Genomic DNA, 20659 nt, shown 5'->3' with positions numbered 1-20659 from the left:
TTGCATTCTTTCATATCTCTTCTTGCTATTCTTTGGAACTCTGCATTCAGATGCTTATATCTTTCCTTTTCTCCTTTGCTTTTGCTTCTCTTCTTTTCACAGCTATTTGTAAGGGCTCCCCAGACAGCCATTTTGCTTTTTTGCATTTCTTTTCCATGGGGATGGTCTTGATCCCTGTCTCCTGTACAATGTCACGAACCTCAGTCCGTAGTTCATCAGGCACTCTACCTATCAGATCTAGTCCCTTAAATCTATTTCTCACTTCCACTGTATAATCATAAGGGATTTGATTTAGGTCAGTGTTATCCATAACCAAGAAAAAAAAGTCAAACCAACACAGAAACAACAAGGATAATGGAATTAGCAGAAAAGGATTTTAAAAGAGCCCTTATAAATATGCTCAGTGATTTAAAGAGGAACATGAATATAGTGAGGAGAAAAGTGGAAGATGTATAAAGGAAGCAAATGGAGGTTTAAGAAATGAAAGATGCAATATCTAAAATGAAAAATTCACTGGAGGGGTTTATCAGCAGAGCAGACATTACAGAAGAAAGGATCACTGTGCTCAAAGACAGAAAAGAGATTATCTAAACTGAAGCATAGAGGGGGAGAAACTGACTGAGCAAAATGCACGAAGCTTCTGTGATGTGAGACAAGCAGTGTATCATGCATGTAAATGGAATCTAAGAAGAAAAACAAAGTGGGAGAGGCACAAAAAATATTTGAAGAAATAATGACTGAATTTTTTTCAAATGTTATAAAAAATATAAACACATAGATCTAAGAATTTCAATGAACCCCAAGAAGAATAAACAATATAAACCATAGCAAAGGACACTGTGTAATCAAATTCCTGCAAACCAATTATAAACAGAAACTCCTGAAAGTATCCAGAGGGAAAAATACACATTACATAAGGGGAACAAAAATTGATTGCAGACTTCTTGTGGGAAACAATACAAACCAGAAAAAAAAAAATGAAATTTTTCAAGTACTGGAAAAATAAACTGTCAACATAAAATTCTATATCCTTCAAATATGCTGGGGAAATAAAGACAAAAACAATAGCCAAGAGAATTTCTTACTAGAAACCTGCACTACAGTAAATACTGAAGGACGTTCTTTAGGGGAAACTAAAATAATACTGGATGGAAATTCAGATGCACTCAAAGGCAGGAAAAGCCCCAGAAGTGGTAAATCTTTGGGTAAATACAAAGAGTTATTTTCTTCATTTCTTAATTTCTTTAAAAGGCAGTTGACAATTTAAATAAAAATAACAATACTGTAAGGTTTATATCATGTCAAAGTAAAAATGTATGCCAATAATAGCACAAAGGTTAAGAAAGGGGAAATGGAAGAAGGGGAAATGTAAATTACATTTAGAAGTAAAGTAGTTTAGTAACATTGGGAAATAAACCAAGTTAAAGTGCATATTGTAAACCTTAGATCAGTCACTTTTAAAAAAATAGAAAAAAAGAGTCAATAACACATCACTGTTACTCCCTCAATCGTGTCCGACTCTTTGCGACTCCATGGACTGTAGCCCACCAGGCTCCTCTGTCCATGGAATTCTCCAGGCAAGAATACTGGAGTGGGCTGCCATTTCCTTCTCCAGGGGGTCTTGCCAACCCAGGGACTGAACTCAAGTCTTCTGTGTCTCCTGCATTGGCACGCGGATTCTTTACCACTGAGCCACCCAGGAAGTATAGTGAAGAAGAAATACAGTACAGTTAAGATCCATGATGCTAAAGCTGAAACTCCAGTACTTTGGCCACCTCATGCGAAGAGTTGACTCACTGGAAAAGACTCTGATGCTGGGAGGGATTGGGGGCAGGAGGAGAAGGGGACGACCCAGGATGAGATGGCTGAATGGCATCACTGACTCGATGGACGTGAGTCTGAGTGAACTCCGGGAGTTGGTTGATGGACAGGGAGGCCTGGCGTGCTGCGATTCATGGGGTCGCAAAGAGTCGGTCGCAACTGAACTGAACTGAACTGAATCCTGAAGAAACTAGGACAAGAGGACAGAAGCGAGTGCTGTAATGTTGGGCAGTGGTGTTGCTATGAAGAAAATTGCTGGGAAGCAGTTCTCCATAAATGTTTTCACGTTGCTGTGCGATCAGGACTTTCTGAGAAAGTCTGTTGGCACTTGGATTAAAGAATGTTTTTGAATGCCAAACAAAGCCTAAAAGTCAGAGACCTCTGGAGAGATTTAGACTTTTCCTTGGATACATTTATTTACATTCTCGGGGTTATAAACCTAGAGACCTCCCCCTCCTTTCCCCTAAGATGATTGGTTTACACTGCAGAGCAAAGGTCAGTAGGTCATGCTCTTCTTCCCCATCCCTCCCTCCCACCCTCGCTCTCTGCCCATCCCACCCTAGAGGGCAGGAGGAGCAGCAGCTGTGGCAGTGGTTCTGCCTCAACTCCCAAAATTCATTATTTAAAGGTTTCTCTCATCACCTCACCCCACGGGGGATTGGTACACAGAGAACTAACACAGTTATGAGTAATTAAAAGCCTGGATCTGGTTCAAAAACTTAGTGCTTCTTGTCAGAATGAATGAATGAATACTTCACAAAAATTCAGTTAGGTACAGGTATCTCACCTGTAAGGTGGTCTGGGAAGGACATGGAAGACCATAATATGCTAAAGCTTTACTGGCTCTTCCAATGACTAGCATGCTTTTTCACACATAAGCAAAATTTAAATAAATAAGGGTCAAGTATATGACATGCTGAAAGGCTGGCCACTTCTGACTAGAAAATTGTTTATCTATATTGATTCAAGAGTAGCTGTATCTTCAGACAAAATGACTTTTTAGCCACAGGCTTGTTTAGCCAGGAGAAGAGTTAGAAATGGAAATCAGTTAAGACGCATTTAAAGCCTAATTCATGTTTCATTTCCTTAAATAAATCTTAAGTGTATGTCTGCAAATGTAGGGTTAGGCTCCACAAAATGAAGTTTTAGTTTCAAGGCTAAGTTCTTTTCACAAGGGTAGAAATAGCTGTCACCAGCTTGGTTTGGGAATTACTCTTATGCTTATAAATGTGACATACACAAATGCTGAGAAGAATAGATATGGGTGAAAAACACAGGCTGTAGGAATAATAGATGAGCATAATGAATGTTAACTGGGTAAAAGCTAATGGTACAACCCCCTGTTACAGGGGTGTACCATGTGTCAGAAGCTTGCAGCCTGAAAGAAGAAAGGATGGAATTCAAAAGCCAAAAAGCAGCACATCCTTTGACTTTTGGCTGGAGTCAGTATCAGTGTGACCTCTTTGGTCAAAACGCTTCTCATCCCTGTTTCACCAGGTCATTCCTTCCTTCAGTATGAATCATCTGTGAGAATCTTTAACAGGGACGTCATTGTCAAGAAGTTAAAAGCAATTGATAAGTTGTTCTGATAATACCTGTCAGTGAAATAACTCAGAGTACAAAACCCAGGCATTTAAGGAGTTGACAAGTATTATTAAACCTGTTTTGCAAGAGAAGAATCTGGTTCAAAGAGGGAAAAGCTGTCAAAGGTAATGCAGTCTGTAAGTGGCTTAGGCCTGCTGCCTTGTACAACCAAGCTCTAACCGCATGGCCTCTCATGGCCCAGGAGACTGGGGGGGCCACCTCTAAACATTTATTGGTTCTTCCTTCTGTCCAAATTTGAAATATCATGACATTTTAAAACTACAGATTTGTTTTAAATTCAAATATATTTCTTATAACTGGTTTTCTCCTTCATTCAGAAGTTTATAAAAGTGAAGTCGCTCAGTCGTGTCCAACTCTTTGTGACCCCATAGACTGTAGCGTACCAGACTCCTCTGTCCATGGGATTTTCCAGGCAACAGTACTGGAGTGGATTGCCATTTCCTTCTCCAGGGGATCTTCCCAACCCAGGGCTCGAACCCAGGTCTCCCGCACTGTAGACAGACGCTTTACCATCTGAGCCACCAGGGAAGTCCTATTTAAAATTTTCAGTGGTAGCAACAGTGTATTTCTACCAGTGTGTGCTCAGTCGTGTCCAACTCTGTGACTCTGTGGACTGTAGCCTGCCAGGCTGCTCTGCCCATGGAATTCTCTAGGCAAGAATACTGGAGTGGGTTGCCATTTCCTCCTCCAGAGAATATTCCCCATCCAGGAATTGAACCCCAGTCTCCTACATTGGCAGGCAGATTATTTACCACTGAGCAACCTGGGATGTCCATATTTCTACCAATACTACTTCCTTTTTTTTTTTTCCTTTGAGTACTTGAGTATAGTCTTTGACACCCTACTGAGAGCTCATGTTTGAATTGGAAAGAATCATGGTGATGCTTTCATACAGAGGACAGTGCGTTGTGCAGGTTCTTTCATGAACCTGACCTTAATTTCATGGCTTTAATAAAGAAAAGATAGAAAAACGTAATTCAAAGTAAATTAGGATCTTTTAATTCAGAAATTCTTCTGCCCATTTGTAACTAATTTTCTAGTTGCTCTCCAGTCCACTTTCTACTCTTTAACTCATTCACTTTTAAAGAATAATAAATCAGCAATAAACTGCCTTAATCTGGGTTCAGCGAAAGCAGATCAATAAGACAAAGGCTTGAGTGCACATCCGCTATGCTGGACTATAATCCAGGAAGCAAGAGCCGGAGAAAGTGAAGCCAAGAAGCATAAGTGTCTATACCAAGATACTTGATGTATTTTAACAGATTTCTCTGTCCTGCAGGACAGCCCAGAACAGAAACAGAAACCCTGAATTGGTGAGAGAGTCGCCCAAGGCAAGGTTCTGTTAGGTTGCACCTGCAAGAAGCCAACTGGTGCTGAGATGCAGGGAGGCCAGATAAACCTGAAATAGTTACAAGTGGCTTCCTATAAAACACAAAGATATTCTTGGTACATACATTTCCATGTACTTTTGCTCCCCACTCCCATCTTCCTCATGGATATCTGTCATTAACATTTCATTTTCTATACACTTACATATCATATGAGGATATATACATAGTATCTTTTTCCTTTTAAGAAACATGAAGCAGGTTATACTAATCTTATGCTGTAACATGTTTTTTTCACTCCTCTGTTATTTGCATCATGGTTAGATTTTATCTTATTGTCAGCAAGCTGATTTTACCCTGTAGGAAGTTCATTGGAAAACACTGATTTAACATTTGTTGAGTTAATGTCTGAATGTAAGAATGATAGTTACAGTTCTTGCTTATATTAATAGAAAAGGAATGCTGCTGATATTGGGAATGCAGTGGACAAGGTCTTGTAAAACATGGAATTGTTATTGCCAGACAATTGAACAGTCATTCCAGCCTCCTCTTCCCCATTTGTCAACACCGCCACATCTTCAAATAAGAAGAAACAAAGGATGCCATACAAGGGAGACATGGAAAAGAGATGTAGGAGAGGAAATAATCACCTTCCCTCTACCTTTCTCAGTTCTTGACTGAGACCCCTGTAATGAAAGACAGATTAGCAAGAGGAAAACAGAATTCAGTAACATGTATCCCTCAGATATACATGGGAGATATCCAGGGGAAGAAATTAATCCACAAGGTGACTTAGAATTTGGGATTAAATAACATCTTAGTAGGGAAGGGAGAGGGGAGTGTTAAGTCTCTTCATTGTTTTTAGTCTATATCATGTCTGACTCTTTTGCAACCCCATGGACTGTAGGACACCAGGCTCCTCTGTCCATGGAATTTTCCAGGCAAGAATACTGGAGTTGGTTGCCATTTCCTCCTCCAGGGGATCTTCATGGACCAGGGATCAAACCCATATCTCCTGCATTGACAGGTGTATTCTTTACCACTGAGCCACCTGGGAAGCCTGGTAGAACCCTTAGGGGAGAGTAAATGATTTTTAGGACAGACTTATGGCAGTCCTGGGTGTTCATTGGAAGGACTGATGTTGAAGCTGAAACTCCAATACTTTGGCCACCTGATGTGAAGAGCTGACTCATTTGAAAAGACCCTGATGCTGGGAAAGATTGAGGCAGGAGGAGAAGGAGACGACAGAGGATAAGATGGTTGGATGGCATCACCGACTCAATTGACATGGGTTTGGGTGGACTCCAGGAGTTGGTGATGGACAGGGAAGCCTGGCGTGCTGCGCTTCATGGGGTCGCAAAGAGTCGGACATGACTGAACTGAACTGATGGCTCTTAGAAAAATAGGTGAGAGGTGTGATAGTCTGCAAGAAACGCTGTCTAGGCATGGTATTGACTTCTCTTCTCCTTGCCTGTGACAAGAGTCCATCCCGTCTGGTTGATCAAACTCCAGGAAGGGAATTGATGGCAGCTGAGTTCCTATAGGCAGATAAGGGAGTTCAGAGCAAACCTTTCCCTGCATCTGCTGGTTTTCAAGTGCCTACAACTCCAGATAATATGCCAAAGCAGCACATTTTGCAGTGGCATGTCCTCAACTCCTACAGTCATATTTTGGGGTGGCATGTTCTGCTGCCCTTCAGAGACAAGAGGAGACTCTTACAAAGGTTCATCCGGTCAGCAAATGGGGATAAGATGGTACAGACATTATTCCCTGTTCTCGTGCTGGAAAAGGCGACAACTGAGGGGAGGAAGAGATAAGAGTAGAACAGAGATGCAGACAGGAAAGAAAATAGTAGCATTCCAAAGGAGTGAGAAATTTAAGTGATGGCTAAATCAGTACAGTGCTTGTGTTAATATAAGTTGTTTAGAAATGAGTTTAAATCTCAGCCATCTGCTCCCACGTCAAACACATACACGCTGTACCCTTGACTTCACTCCTCCCCCACAAACACGTACATCCCAATAATAATCTGGTGATATGTTTTTCATGATTTCCCACAGTTGATAATAAAAAATACACTTAATTCAAACCAATGAATTGTGACCCAGATCTAAGTATAAATATAGTGGAAGTCATAAGTTTCTTTAGTGACAGTCTTACTAATTAAGTTATTTCGGCCTGTTTTTAGCCACATTGGATACTTTTTTCTTTTTAAGGTTGTTATGAATGTTGTTTGTAGCAGCATCAATAAGCCAAGAATTCACACAGTTACTCAATCACACAGATTACTCATCATTGCCTGTTCATAACAGAATCCTAAAGTGCTTAAGATTTCTGATGCAAATCAAACTCTCATCATCACTTGTCATTGCTAAATTAAATGACAGGATAATAACATTACATTAAGAGCATTTTTCTCTTGATTGAGTACCTTTTTCAGAAGTGAACCTTGTAGATGTATATTTTTTCCATCGGTACTATAAATGCATTTAGAATCCAAGATAAAAATAGAATTGAAAAGGGGAGGAGTAGAGTGGGATGTTTTCAAATTATTGATGAGTCTCTTTTGAACCTCAAATAACCATATTTGACAGGGCATTGCTAGGGAACCGAGCAATGTTTTAGCCCAATTTATTGAGACTTTTATAACTTCATAAGGGAGGTTCACAGGTCAAACTTGGTTTTTATTGACATGATCATGTGTTCCTGGCATCAGTCATATGTCATCCCATTGCAAATAGGCTGTTAGGGACCTGTAAGAACTGGCACTGTTCTGTTACTCTAATACAGTAAGATACTGTCTTCTGTTAGATTGCAGCCTATGTGGGAAATGAATATAAATTTCCAACCTGCTAAAGCAGAGTAGGTTCTCAGTTGACTTATTGTGGACTTATCTCTTGGCCTTTCTTTCTTGTCTAAAGCTAGTTAATGCCTGCTATCTCTCTGCTGGCTCCAGGCCCTGGTGGTAAAGGATCCACCTGCTAATGTAGAAGACTCAGGTTCAATCCCTGGGTTGGAAAGATCCCCTGGAAGAGAGCATGGCAACCCACTCCAATATTCTTGCCTGGAGAACCCCATGGACAAAGGAGCCTGTTGGACTACGGTCCATAGGGTCGCAAAGAGTTGGACATGACTAAAGCGACCTAGCACACACACACGCACAGCCCTTGGCCCACTTCTTTGTGGCCAGTTGAGCAGTCCTTATGCCATTGGATCCATCTTCTCCACTTGCCCCTATACCCAGAACTCTTTCTCCTTTTAAAGTTGTCTATTCTTCAAAGGTACTGTTTCTTCACACCTTACATCTTTAATGTTATCCTGCTGCTGCTAAGTCACTTCAGTCGTGTCCGACTCTGTGTGACCCCATAGATGGCAGCCCACCAGGCTCCCCCGTCCCTGGGATTCTCCAGGCAAGAACACTGGAGTGGGTTGCCATTTCCTTCTCCAAATGTTATCCTAGAGAAAGTCTTTTACTCTTTCTGCCTCACTTAATACTATTCTCACTAGGCAGTAACATGTCAGTAAAAATCCTTAGCACTTGGAGAGGTCAGTGAAGGTACAAACTGAGAAAAGATTGGCTTTGAGTTGACAATAATTGAATCTGGGTGATAGGTACATGGGGCTAGGGGAAGTCACTATAACATTTTCTATAGTTTTATGTTTGGAATTTTCTATAGTAAAAATTGTAAACTAAGATCTTTAGAATCCTTTTTTTTTTTTTTTGATTAATGCTCTTTTTAGTCAGTGCATGAAATGGATGGTATACAAGATGGACTAGGACTAAAACCTAATCCTGCCATCTAAATACCCTACTTCCACCCCACCCCCAAGGAAACAAATAAGATTTGCAACTTCCCTCTTCCCTTTAGGTCCTGCACATGGTTACCAGAATTATAGCACACTTCCTCCTTCTTGTAAGTGACTAGATAAACCTGTACAGAACACATTAACTTGGTCCCATTTATTAAGTCCCACTGTGAATAAAGTTCTGTGCTGGGCATTGGGAAGGGAGAATATGAAGTTACTTCCCTCTTAGAGTTCCACGAGAAGGAAAACAGAGGCACCCATGAACGACCCTGATGCAGTACAGACTCTAAGAGTTGTGCTCTGAAGTAGAGCTATAGCAGTATGAGAGCGAGGAATTTTGTCAAACAGATGACTTCTTGATAGTGATACAAACTACTGAATATTATCTTCAAGGAAAAGAGAATCTTTCTTGCTCCTCCTTGCAGTTCTGGCTGCTAAGACCAGGGCTCCATCAGATAAACTTCCCTCTGTCTTCTGAAAAACTCAAATTGACTACAGTTTCCAATGTGCTTTTCCCCCCTCTTTTTCTTTTAAATTATAGCCTTACTTCTCGTCTGCCAAAAACTGGAGAAACCATCCATGGACATAAGTTTTTTATTGGCTTTGGAGGGAAAGGTGCCAACCAGTGTGTCCAAGCTGCTAGGCTTGGAGCAAAGACATCCATGGTGTGCAAGGTAAGCATAAAGTAGAGTGAAGAGGGTTCTAGAGGCAAGAACCTGGTTAAGACATGAGCTCGTGTTTTTAATAAACTATTTAAAGTGAGCAATTCAGTGGCATTTAGTGTAGTCACAGTGTTATATAACTACCATATCTATCTAGTTCCAGAACATTTCCATCATTTCAAAGTAAAACTCCTTACCCATTAAGCAGTTTCTCCCCATTCCCCCTCCTCTCAGCCCCTGGCAACCACCAATCTGCCTTCTGTCTCTATGGATTTATCTATTCTGGATATTTCCTATAAATGGAATCATATGATATGTGACATTTTGTGTCTGGCTTCTTTTACTGAGCATAATGTTTTCAAGGTTCATCTACCTTATAGCATGTATCAGTACTTTTATTCCTTTTGTGGCTGAATAATATTCCATTGTGTATACCAGTTTGTTTATCCATGTCTGTTGATGGGCTGGTCCCACCTTTTGGCTATTGTGAACATTGCTGCTATAAACAAGTACATGTACCTGCATGTTTAAGTATCTGTATGAGCCTTTGAGAGGCTCATTGTTTTTAAAGATTTAAATAGGAGAGAGTAATCTTCCTTGTCCTTTGTATTAGCTTCTACCTCACTGAATCCTCGGGGAAGTAGAAGTCCTCAAATAACTTAATGCTGCATTCCCTGAATTTAACAGGTTTATAACTGGAGTGTGAGAAGTGAGGGCAATTAGTCTACTCTGATGGGTTCCTGTGGTCCAGCTTCTAAACAACAGCATGAATCATCTTGTTTTTAGCAAGTTTCACTCCAGCAGCATGGCTTTTGGAAACTTGGTCTAATAACTGGTGGTTTCCTCACCTCTAAACTGTTTCCTTCTAATGCTGTGTCTCAGATCAGAAAGGAATCTGGGCCTTAATGAACTGCACATAACTGATCTTTAGTTCTGTTTTCAGGTATGTTAAGAAAAGACATGTAAAATAGGAAAATCCTGTTTCTATCCATTCTACTGAAATTATTTGAAAATAAAACAAAATTGGCTGCCAAAGTTTGAATTTTTGCATCTTTAATGAAATTTTAAGATGCTAGCATTATTAGTATAATGGGAAAAATCATTTATTTGCTTTAGGAAAACTAGCTAGGGTCTGCACAGTAGAGGATAAGAAAAACATGAGAAATTTAAAAGAATAATTTCTCTCCTGTGAGCTGGGTAGATTTTACCAAAATTTCTCTGAAATGTCATTTCCCATTGTATACAGCACTTTTCTCTCCACAGGAGTCTTTAAATGATGTATAAACTATACAGTTATCACTTCATCTGCTAAGGAACTGTATCCTTATTCTAATTGATGATATAATTCTCACCTGGCTATTTGGTCAAAAACATCACATGAAGCACAAAATTCAAATTAAGAAACCTTCACTTGCTAAGGTTGAACTCTTAATATTTTTAAAATATCAATTAGCAATGAATTATTGATGACCTATTATGTGCTAAGAATTATGGGACTGGGAGAAGGAGCTGATTAAAAGTATTAGGCCTGACCCATCCTATACCTGATTAGAAATGGGGATTTGGGGAACAATCAGATGGTGCAGACTTTAAGTGGGGCTTGGGAAATGAAAAGAGGATGGTATCATTTCCTGGCTGGGAAACCTGGACAGAGAATTAGTACTGGTATTGGAAGCAAGGCACCAAAAATGGGTGCCCTGGGCAGAGGGGAGTCCCCTAGAGTTGGAGATGTGAAAGGAGAGTTTAGAGAACCCCCTGTTGGGAGCTTTATAAAAGCTATTACTATAGCCCGTTAAAGTGAAAAATGGACGTCCCCCGCAATCTCATCCAACTCAACAATTTTGAAGTTGGTTTTATTTTAGGTCTATTGGACATGAGGCAAAGAGAAATGCAAAATAGAAATATTTGAATTATGGAATTGAACTTGGGAAATGAATCATGAAACCACAGGAGTGGAGGTGAGCAGAATAGAAGACAGAGGGCTGTATTTTGGGAAATGCTCCAGTAAGGAGGTTGATTAAACAGCTGTGCTGTTTGTTTTATTCTGGTCCGTGTGTGATGGTTATGTGAGCACCTGTACAATTCTGAAAGTGCTTTATGTCTACAGTGCCTGATCTAGTCGTCTGTGGTTTAGCCCCACGGTGAAATTTACCCTGATTATCTGTACTGAAAGGACATGGAAACATGGCCTCATCTAAAACCTGTACAAGTTTACTTTGCTTAGATACCCTGAGGGACCTTTAGATATAGATTTATTTAAGCTTAAACAAATTGCATCCTATTCTTAGGCTTCTTAAAAATAAAATATTTTGTAATAAGAGTTATTGTTAACCATTAATCGTAATATTTCATTCAATTGTGAGGTATATTTTTATTGAGCAAATTAAATTCCAAGTAGAAAACAAAAATCATTAAATTACTCAAGATAAAAATGAACAGATTAAGCAAAAGAAAAACAGGTAGAAGATGTTTTATGGCTTTCTTAGCAACATTAACCTATCTACTACTGCCTTGCAACAAGCGCAGATTCGAGCTCTGATGAAGGAGCACTGTTTGATGACACAGGTACAACATCTTACACTGCACTCGGGAGAAATGTCTGTCAGCTGTGATGAGGGCTGCTAAACAAGGTTCCATCCACATGTGTACAGTGATACGTGTGTAAAGAAGTTAAGAGCTGTGCAGTCAGTACTCAGCTGAGTCATGGGCCAAGGTCATGGTCCAAGGATAATTGGAGGTGATGTTTTGACATTAAAAATTCAGGCAGATACAGACAATGAAGGTCTACTTGGCAGGGCAAAGAGCCTGTTAGGACACATTGCATCGGACCTCACCCGAATTAAGTATTTCCTCCTCCTCCATTCCACTGAAGCCAAATGTTAGAAGGAAGTTATTTCTAAATATCAAAAACCGGCAGCTTAGGAGGACCATGTTAGCATAAACAGCTCAAGGTTCAGTCACCCAGCATGAGCCCAGGGTAAGAAGCCATGAGCAGGACAGCCCACACAGCAAATCAGCAAACTGGGAGGACCTTCACAGAATTACCTGGTCTTGCCTCCTTCACACAATGGGATAAACAGTCATCTATTTTCTTTTAAGAATAGTCAGATTCATATGCACACTACTATATTTAAAATAGATAACCAACAAGGACCTACTGTGCAGCATAGGGAACTCTGCTTAATATTCTGTAATAACCTAAATGGGAAAAGAATTTGAAGAATAGATACATGTATGTGTATACACTGAACCACTTTGCTGTACACCTGAAACTAACACATTTTTAATATAAATTTATTTATTTTAATTGGAGGCTAATTACTTTACAATATTGTATTGGTTTTGCCATATATTTGCCACAGGTGTACACGTGTTCCCAATCCTGAACCCCCCTCCCACCTCCCTCCCCATACCATCCCTCTGGGTCATTCCAGTGCACCAGCCCCGAGCATCCTGTATCATGCATTGAGCCTGGTTTGGCGATTCATTTCACATATGATATATACATGTTTCAATGCCATTCTCCCAAATCATCCCACCCTCGCCCTCTCCCACAGAACATCAACTGTGCTCCAATATAATTTTTTTTTAATTTTTTAAAAGGCATAAAAGTCTGTGACAAAGGCAGTATGTTAGAGCAGTTCTACTCAAAATCTGGTCCTCAGGGCAAACTGTCACTGATCAGGACAGTACAGAAACTTGAGAGTAAGTGTTTAGGAGCATTTTCAGCAATCTGAAGGTAACTTTATAGCTGCTGAATATAACAATAATAAATTAGGCCTTGTATTTTGTATGACTCGTATTTTTTACTGTTATATTTTTAAAATTATTAGTCTATAATGTATAGTAAATGAAAAAAAGGGGAAAAAAAAAACCAGAAACCTGATCCTTCACCACAAAAAACTTGAAAAGCAATGTATCCATCACATTAGCCATAAAAGTACCCTTCTAACTGTTAGGTCGTGTGCTAAGTTGCTTCAGTCATGTCCACCTCTTTGCGACCCTATGGATTGTAGCCCACCAGGCTCCTCTGTCCATGGGATTCTCAGGGCAAGAATACTGGAGTGGCTAGCCATGCCCTCCTCCAGGGGGTCTTCTGACCCAGGGATCAAACCTGAGTCTCTTACATAAGTCTTTGGCATTGGCAGGCGGGTTCTTTCCCACTAATGCCACCTGGGAAGCCCTCTATGTTAGATTACTATGGGACAATCCACTGATTGTGCACTGAGATTTTAATCTTCAAAGATCACAGGCCTTTATAGATAATATACATAATGAAGTGAAATCTCTTTTCTGAACTCTGTTGAAAGATGACTGGCTAAAACTAGTTGGCTGTATTGATAGAAATGCATGTTCAAACACTAGGATCCTATGATCCCAACCAATATGCCTTGTACAGGAAGAATGGAAGAAACAGTTGGATTATCACAAACCCACCACCACTCTCAGCAGCAGCTGGTGGTCCAGTGGTTAAGATCCTGCACTTCCACTGTAGCGGCTTGAGTTCAATCCCTGGTTGGGGAACTAAGTTCTCACATGCTACTCGGTGTGGCCAAAAAATTAAATTAAAACCTATTTCTGCTTTATTGACTATGCCAAAGTCTTTGACTGTGTGGATCACAATAAACTGTAGAAAATTCTGAAAGAGATGGGAATACCAGACCACCTAACCTGCCTCTTGAGAAATCTGTATGCAGGTCAGGAAGCAACAGTTAGAACTGGACATGGAACAACAGCCTGGTTCCAAATAGGAAGAGGAGTACGTCAAGGCTGTATATTGTCACCCTGCTTATTTAACTTCTATGCAGAGTACATCATGAGAAACGCTGGACTGGAAGAAACACAAGCTGGAATCAAGATTGCTGGGAGAAATATCAATAACCTCAGATATGCAGATGACACCACCCTTATGGCAGAAAGTGAAGAGGAGCTAAAAGCCTCTTGATGAAAGTGAAAGAGGAGAGTGAAAAAGTTGGCTTAAAGCACAACATTCAGAAAATGAAGATCATGGCATCCGGTCCCATCACTTCATGGGAAATAGATGGGGAAACAGTAGAAACAGTGTCAGACTTTAATTTTTTGGGCTCCAAAATCACTGCAGATGGTGATTGCAGCCATGAAATTAAAAGACGCTTACTCCTTGGAAGAAAAGTTATGAGCAACCTAGATAGTATATTCAAAAGCAGAGACATTACTTTGCCAAATAAGGTCCGCCTAGTCAAGGCTATGGTTTTTCCTGTGGTCATGTATGGATGTGAGAGTTGGACTGTGAAGAAGGCTGAGCACCGAAGAATTGATGCTTTAGAACTGTGATGTTGGAGAAGACTCTTGAGAGTCCCTTGGACTGCAAGGACATCCAACCAGTCCATTCTGAAGGAGATCAACCCTGGGATTTCTTTGGAAGGGATGATGCTAAAGCTGAAGCTCCAGTACTTTGGCCACCTCATGCGAAGAGTTGACTCGTTGGAAAAGACTCTGATGCTGGGAGGGATTGGGGGCAGGAGGAGAAGGGGACGACAGAGAATGAGATGGCTGGATGGCATCACGGACTCGATGGACATGAGTCTGAGTGAACTCCAAGAGATGATGATGGACAGGGAGGCCTGGCATGCTGGGGTGATTCATGGGGTCGCAAAGAGTCGGGCACAACTGAGTGACTGAACTGAACTGAACCACCATTCTCAGATAAGCAGGCCTGATAATGGAGACTGAAACATTAACTTTGCATGTTAAAAGCCATCATTCAGTAAGGTAAACACCCATTTATCTAGGATTTAAACAAGCAGACAGCATAAACTGGAATTTTATGTATTCTTCTTTCATCTTTTATGATAAAGCCACAAATGACAAGTTATAAAATTACCATGAAATTACCATAAAATTCCTCCAAAAAAAGCAACTGCTGAGTTTTGTTATGTGACAACAAATGTAGCTTATAGTCTCTTCAATGTGCTGTTTGTTCATTGTGACCCTCAGGCACTGAAAAGCCACAAAATCTCTTTGAATCACAAAGATTAAATTATGTTCAACTTAGATTTACTGTTAATTTATCTTCATGTCTTCTAACTTTGAAACCCAGGAACCTGTTTTAATGCATGTGATCATTTTTTTAGCAGTATGTATCATTTCATGTGTCCCTGGGTATGCTATCTTGGTCCCCTGTTTCATTTACCTCAAGTATATGTTGATGGGTGGAATTACTAGATATTTTCTGCCACTCAAGGATTCCAAGCAGCGCATCATTCCTCACGCATTTGACAATGTTGGTTATCATGACCTCACTAACTGCAGTTACTCTCCTCAGCACTGGGCATAGTTCTGGACTGTGGAAGCCGCTGAGTGGCTCTCCCTCGATGCAGACAGATCTTTCCAGTCTTTGGAGTGAAGGAAGCACCTCGGTGCCCTCAGCATGAGGAACTGCTCTTGTTCCCAACACAATCCAGCCCTTTATTTTTCCATGATCCTAATTCACATCTCTCTATGGCCACACTGTCCACTATACTAGCCACTGGCCACATGTGGCTATTTATATTTCAACGTAATTCAAATGAAATTAAAAATTGAGTTCTTCATCAGAAAGAGAAAAGCAAATATCGTATATTAACACTTATATATGGAATCTAGAAAGATGGCACTGATGAACCTATTTGCAGGGCAGCAATGGAGAGGCAGACTTAAGAGAACAGACTTCTGGACACAGGGGGACAGAAGGTAGGAAGGAAGGGCTGGGACAAATGGAGAGCGTAGCATGGAAACATAAACACTAACATTTGTAAAGTAGATAGCCAGTGGGAATTTGCTGTATGACCTGTGACAACCTAGTGGGGTAGGATGGGGAGGGAGGCTCGAGAGGGATTGGACGTCTATATACCTATAGCTGATCCATTTTGAGGTATGGCAGAAACCAACACAATTAAAAATTTTAAAAAAATTGAGTTCCTCAGTCATGCTGGCTACATTTTCAAGTGTCTATATTGGGCAGCACAGATACAGAACATTTCATGATTGCACAGAGTTCCATTCTACAATGTTCAGGTAGGGCTGAAACCTGGGATTTCCTGAAGAGCATCTGGGGTTCCATAAGTTGCCTTGGCTTATGTATGAGTGATTGTCCCTAGTTGCTGCTGACTTGGCTTCTTTCACCTGCAATAGCTACCTTTCACCTCACACAGGCTACCTCAGACTATGTGGTTTTCCCAGAGTCTTTCTTCCCAAAAGTATTCACTGCTGCAATCAGAAGAATGTGAGGGGACCTTCAAGAAGGCTGTTCTAAGCAAAACCTTGGCTAGAAGCTTTCTGTAGCCATAACCAGCATAGTCTGGATGCCTATAAGTCACGTCCCTTTAAGGATGATAAGCTAGATTCAAGGAAAATGAACAGACAAGCAATTAAGGCGATCAAATACTTACAGAACACCTTTAGTGGACAGGACTGGGGGAGGGATAAATATATGCTAAGCTAGAGTCTCCAGTAAGCTTTTAGGAAGACTACACTTTAAGACTGTTTGGGCGAACATGATAAGATGGTATTCAATTAAGTGTTTAATTATACAGTATCCATGAAGAATGCTGTAGGAGTTCTGGAAATGAAAGAACTAAAAAGGGCTAGAATCGAGAAGGTAAGCCTTAAGTTGATGCTTGAAAAACAGGTGAGGTTTGATTAGGTAGAGGAGAGATGAAAGGACTTCTTAGTTCTTGTAAGTAGAAGGCAAGGAAATAGGCATAAATATATTGTACTCACAGCATGTTTTTAATACAAACACTGACCATTCAAGTTAGGAGTGCCTCTACTGACCACTCTGAAAAACAGAAATCCTACTATTTTGCCAACTATGAGTTTCAGAGAAATAGAAGCAAGGGGGAGCAAGCCTGGGCCACGTCAAAAATCAGTCTGGAGTCAGCAAACACAAGCCAAAGAAAGCTTTCAGATTTTACAGTACCTTGATGCCAGTGTTGGACCCTAATGGGCCACTTGCCCCCAGCAGATTCTGCAGGTCCCTTCAGGCTCCCACTGAGCTGACTTCCCACTGGAAACCAAGCAAGACCATGCTCCCCCTCTTCACTTCCACTCAGACACAGCTTTCTGGACACTCTCCCAGCTCTAACCATGTAACCAGCAGCCTTGCCTGGAGGCCACACATTGTAATCACCTGGGGACCTTGCCACTGGCCCACCTGCCACAGGGGCTGATTTAATTGGTCTGGGGTGTAACCTAGGCATCCTCAGGCTGAGAAATCTTGGTTTCCTACCTGCCTGAGATAACTCATACAAGTCCCACCTTACAGCCTGGCTCAGGTGGAACAGTTTACAGTAAACTGTAAAGCATTTTAATTAGGATAATAGCAGAACTGAAATTCAGTTCCAGATGCCCTGATTCTCACAAGTGCCGTTTTGCCTCATGGCCACATTTAAAGTTTTCACACATTTGACAGCCAAAGTGTGAAGGGAAAATGGGAAAACCTCCAACAATACCCATGAGGATTCCTTTGTAACTGTCGTTATTCCAGGAGCCTTGCCCTTGTAGCATTCACGGTGGTTTTCAAGGTACTTTCACTTAGCTCTCAGTGGTGGGCAATGAATGACTCCTTTACTTGGCTTCTATTCCTCTGACTTCTGATTCAGTTCAGTTCAGTCACTCAGTCATGTCTGACTCTTTGTGACCCCGTGGACTGCAGCATGCCCGGCTGCCCTGTTCATCACCAACTCCCAGACTTTACTCAAACTCATGTCCATCCAGTCAGTGATGCCATCCAACCACCTCATCCTCTGTTGTCTGCCAGGGGCCAGCGTGAGGAACTCTGCCCATGGCAAAGGTCATGAGGAAGGAGGCTTGGCAAACGCAAAGGCGTGATCAAGCCTCAGGAAACCCCCTGTTCCCGAGCATCTACCCCAAAACCAGAGTCTGTTTTATGCTCTCACCTACACCTCTGACTTTACGGGGGCTCTCCCCCATAACCGTTTTTCTCGGAGAAGGAGTAAACGTGCAGCTCCAAGGCAATAAAAATTCCTGGGCGTGACAAGAGTGTTTCGGCTTACGGACTCCTCTGAAGGTTATCTAGCCCACTTGTATAGGTCCGTCCGGCCACATGTGATTGTTTACAGCCTCCCAACCTGACAGGCACAAGATGTTTTAGACTTACTAAAGGCAAATTCTTTTGGGGAGTTGGAAATTATTAGTATAGTGGGTTGGTTAGGAATTATATTGGTGAAGGGTTTTTCATTTGTTGTGCCAATGATTGCTGCTAATTCCCTGCCCTGGGTGTGACAAGGGTGTCTCAGGTCAAACCTCTCTGCTGACAGACTAGCTTGTCTGACAGGATTATCCATACTCTTGCCACATGATTGTTTACTACTTCTTAACCATAAACAGCACAGAGAGTTTTGGAGTATTTTTAAAGTCTTAATTTACATAGGGCTTTTCTCATTGTTGAGTCAATGATTGCCACCAGGCCTCCATATCCTTAGGCACCTGGGAATATATTAATCAATGTATTTGGAATATAGAAAAGGAAATATAGTAGTTTTAAGATTATCAATACTAGACTTTTTGAGTTAATGAATTTTCTCTTTTGTAATAGATCACTGTACTTTGTTATAAATCACTGTGTCCTTGCTATGTAAAAATATAACTTTATCACTATCTTAAGACTAAATAGATCTTAAGGGGAACATTGGTGAAAGGATTTTCATTTGTTGAGCTGATGTTTGCTGCTAAATCTCCACGTTCCCTGCCCTTGTAATGAATATAACTAGCATATAGCAGAAGTAACTATTAACCTTTAACCATATAGGAGAAATAAGTATTAACCTTTAAGATTAATCATGTTAACCTTGGGTTAAATAAATTCCTTTCTTGATTGTAACTCACTACACCCTCATCCTATAGGAATGCAACTTTATCTGGAGGGTGGTGCCTGTTTTAAGAAAAAACACCCTTGGAAAAAATACATTTTTTGGTTATCAGAGAGAAAGGATCATAAAATGTCAGCAGGTCTCATGGCCAGAAGATGATGTAAAATCCCTAAGACCTTTTTATGTGAAGCACCTGATTTTGATAAAGGTCAGGACTGCTGACCCCTGTGTGACTCTGTATTCATCCCTATGTGTAACAAAAGGTATATAAGCAAACCCCAAAATAAAGACATTGGATCAGTTTCCGGAAAGACTCCCTCATGTCATTCTTTTCTGCTCCCCGTTTTTCTGGCTGAATTCCCATCTGGAGCGTGGGTGCTCACCATGTCTATTTACTTGCCCTGGTTTTCAAGCCCACGCAAGAAGGAGCCCAAGGAGGGGCACCTTCCGATATTCAAGTGGCACCGGTGGCCCAACATAGATGGTGCAAATTCCTTGTCTTGGAATTTTATTGGTATCCCACGTAAACCAAGTTATTCAGCCTCTTTTTCTCTCCTACTATTTTCTGGCCAAATTCCCATCTGGTGCATGGGTACCCACCAAGCCTATTAATTTTGCCTGGGCTTCTAAGATCGGACCGGGGGGGCCTCAGTGCCTCCTCTCCTTCGGGAGAACGGGAAGATGCCTGTGGCCTACATAGGTGGTGATTGGTAATCCATGTGAACCAAGTTATTCAGCCTCTTTAACTCTAATTTTCTAATCCCTCTCTATCTTTAATCAAATAAGTTATTTCCAAGGACGCCGACTCCGTCCCCACCTTCGAATTCCCTGGATCCACCGGGGCTGGACCCCGGCAGTTGTCCCCTTCTCCTCCTGCCTTTAATCTTTCCCAGCATCAGGGTCTTTTCCAACGAGTCAGTTCTTCACATCAGGTGGCCGAAGTATTGGAGTTTCAGCTTCAACATCAGTCCTTCCAATGAATGTTCAGGGTTCATTTCCTTTAGGATTGACTGGTTTGATCTCTTTGCAGTCCAAGGGACTCTCACGAGTCTTCTCCAACACCACAGTTCAAAAGATTCAATTCTTCGGCACTCAGCCTTCTTTATAGTCCAACTCTCACATCCATACATGACTACTGGAAAAACCATAGCTTTGACTAGACAGAACTTTGTTGGCAAAGTAATGTCTCTGCTTTTTAATATGCTGTCTAGGTTGGTCATAGCTTTTTTTCCAAGTAGCAAGAGTCTTTTAACTTCATGGCTGCAGTCATCATCTGCAGTGATTTTGGAGCCCCCAAAAATAAAGTCTGTCATTGTTTCCATTGTTTCCCCATCTATTTGCCATGAAGTGATGGGACCAGATGCCATGATCTTCGTTTTCTGAATGTTGAGCTTGAAGCCAACTCTTTCACTCTCCTCTTTCACTTTCATCAAGAGCTTATTCAGTTCTTCACTTTCTGCCATTAAGGTGGTGTCATCTGCATATCTGAGGTTATTCATATTTCTCCCAGCAATCTTGATTCCAGCTTGTACTTCATCCAGCCCAACATTTCACATGATGTACTGTGCGTATAAGTTAAATAAGC

The 20659-nt window shown here is 41.1% G+C and overlaps 1 protein-coding gene across 8 annotated transcripts in view; it reads left to right on the top strand.

Moving 5' to 3' along the window:
• RBKS (ribokinase) overlaps positions 1–20659 on the top strand; it is a 109105-nt gene that overhangs the window by 24005 nt on the left and 64441 nt on the right. For 7 of the 8 annotated variants that reach the window (XR_009599786.1, XR_006059140.2, XM_027966632.3 and 4 more), the window contains exon 2: positions 9103–9235. Coding sequence is in view for 6 of the 8 variants with exons in the window: in XM_027966632.3 (XP_027822433.1) it covers positions 9103–9235 (133 nt within the window). In the remaining 2 variants the exon portion in view is untranslated. Of the gene's footprint in view, positions 1–9102; positions 9236–11085; positions 11182–20659 lie in introns of those variants that run through there. The other variant, XM_060411989.1, reaches the window with a different exon arrangement.

This window comes from Ovis aries, chromosome 3 (genome assembly GCF_016772045.2).
Source record: "Ovis aries strain OAR_USU_Benz2616 breed Rambouillet chromosome 3, ARS-UI_Ramb_v3.0, whole genome shotgun sequence".
NCBI lineage: Eukaryota > Metazoa > Chordata > Mammalia > Artiodactyla > Bovidae > Ovis > Ovis aries.
This window is presented reverse-complemented; position numbering and strand designations above follow the sequence as displayed.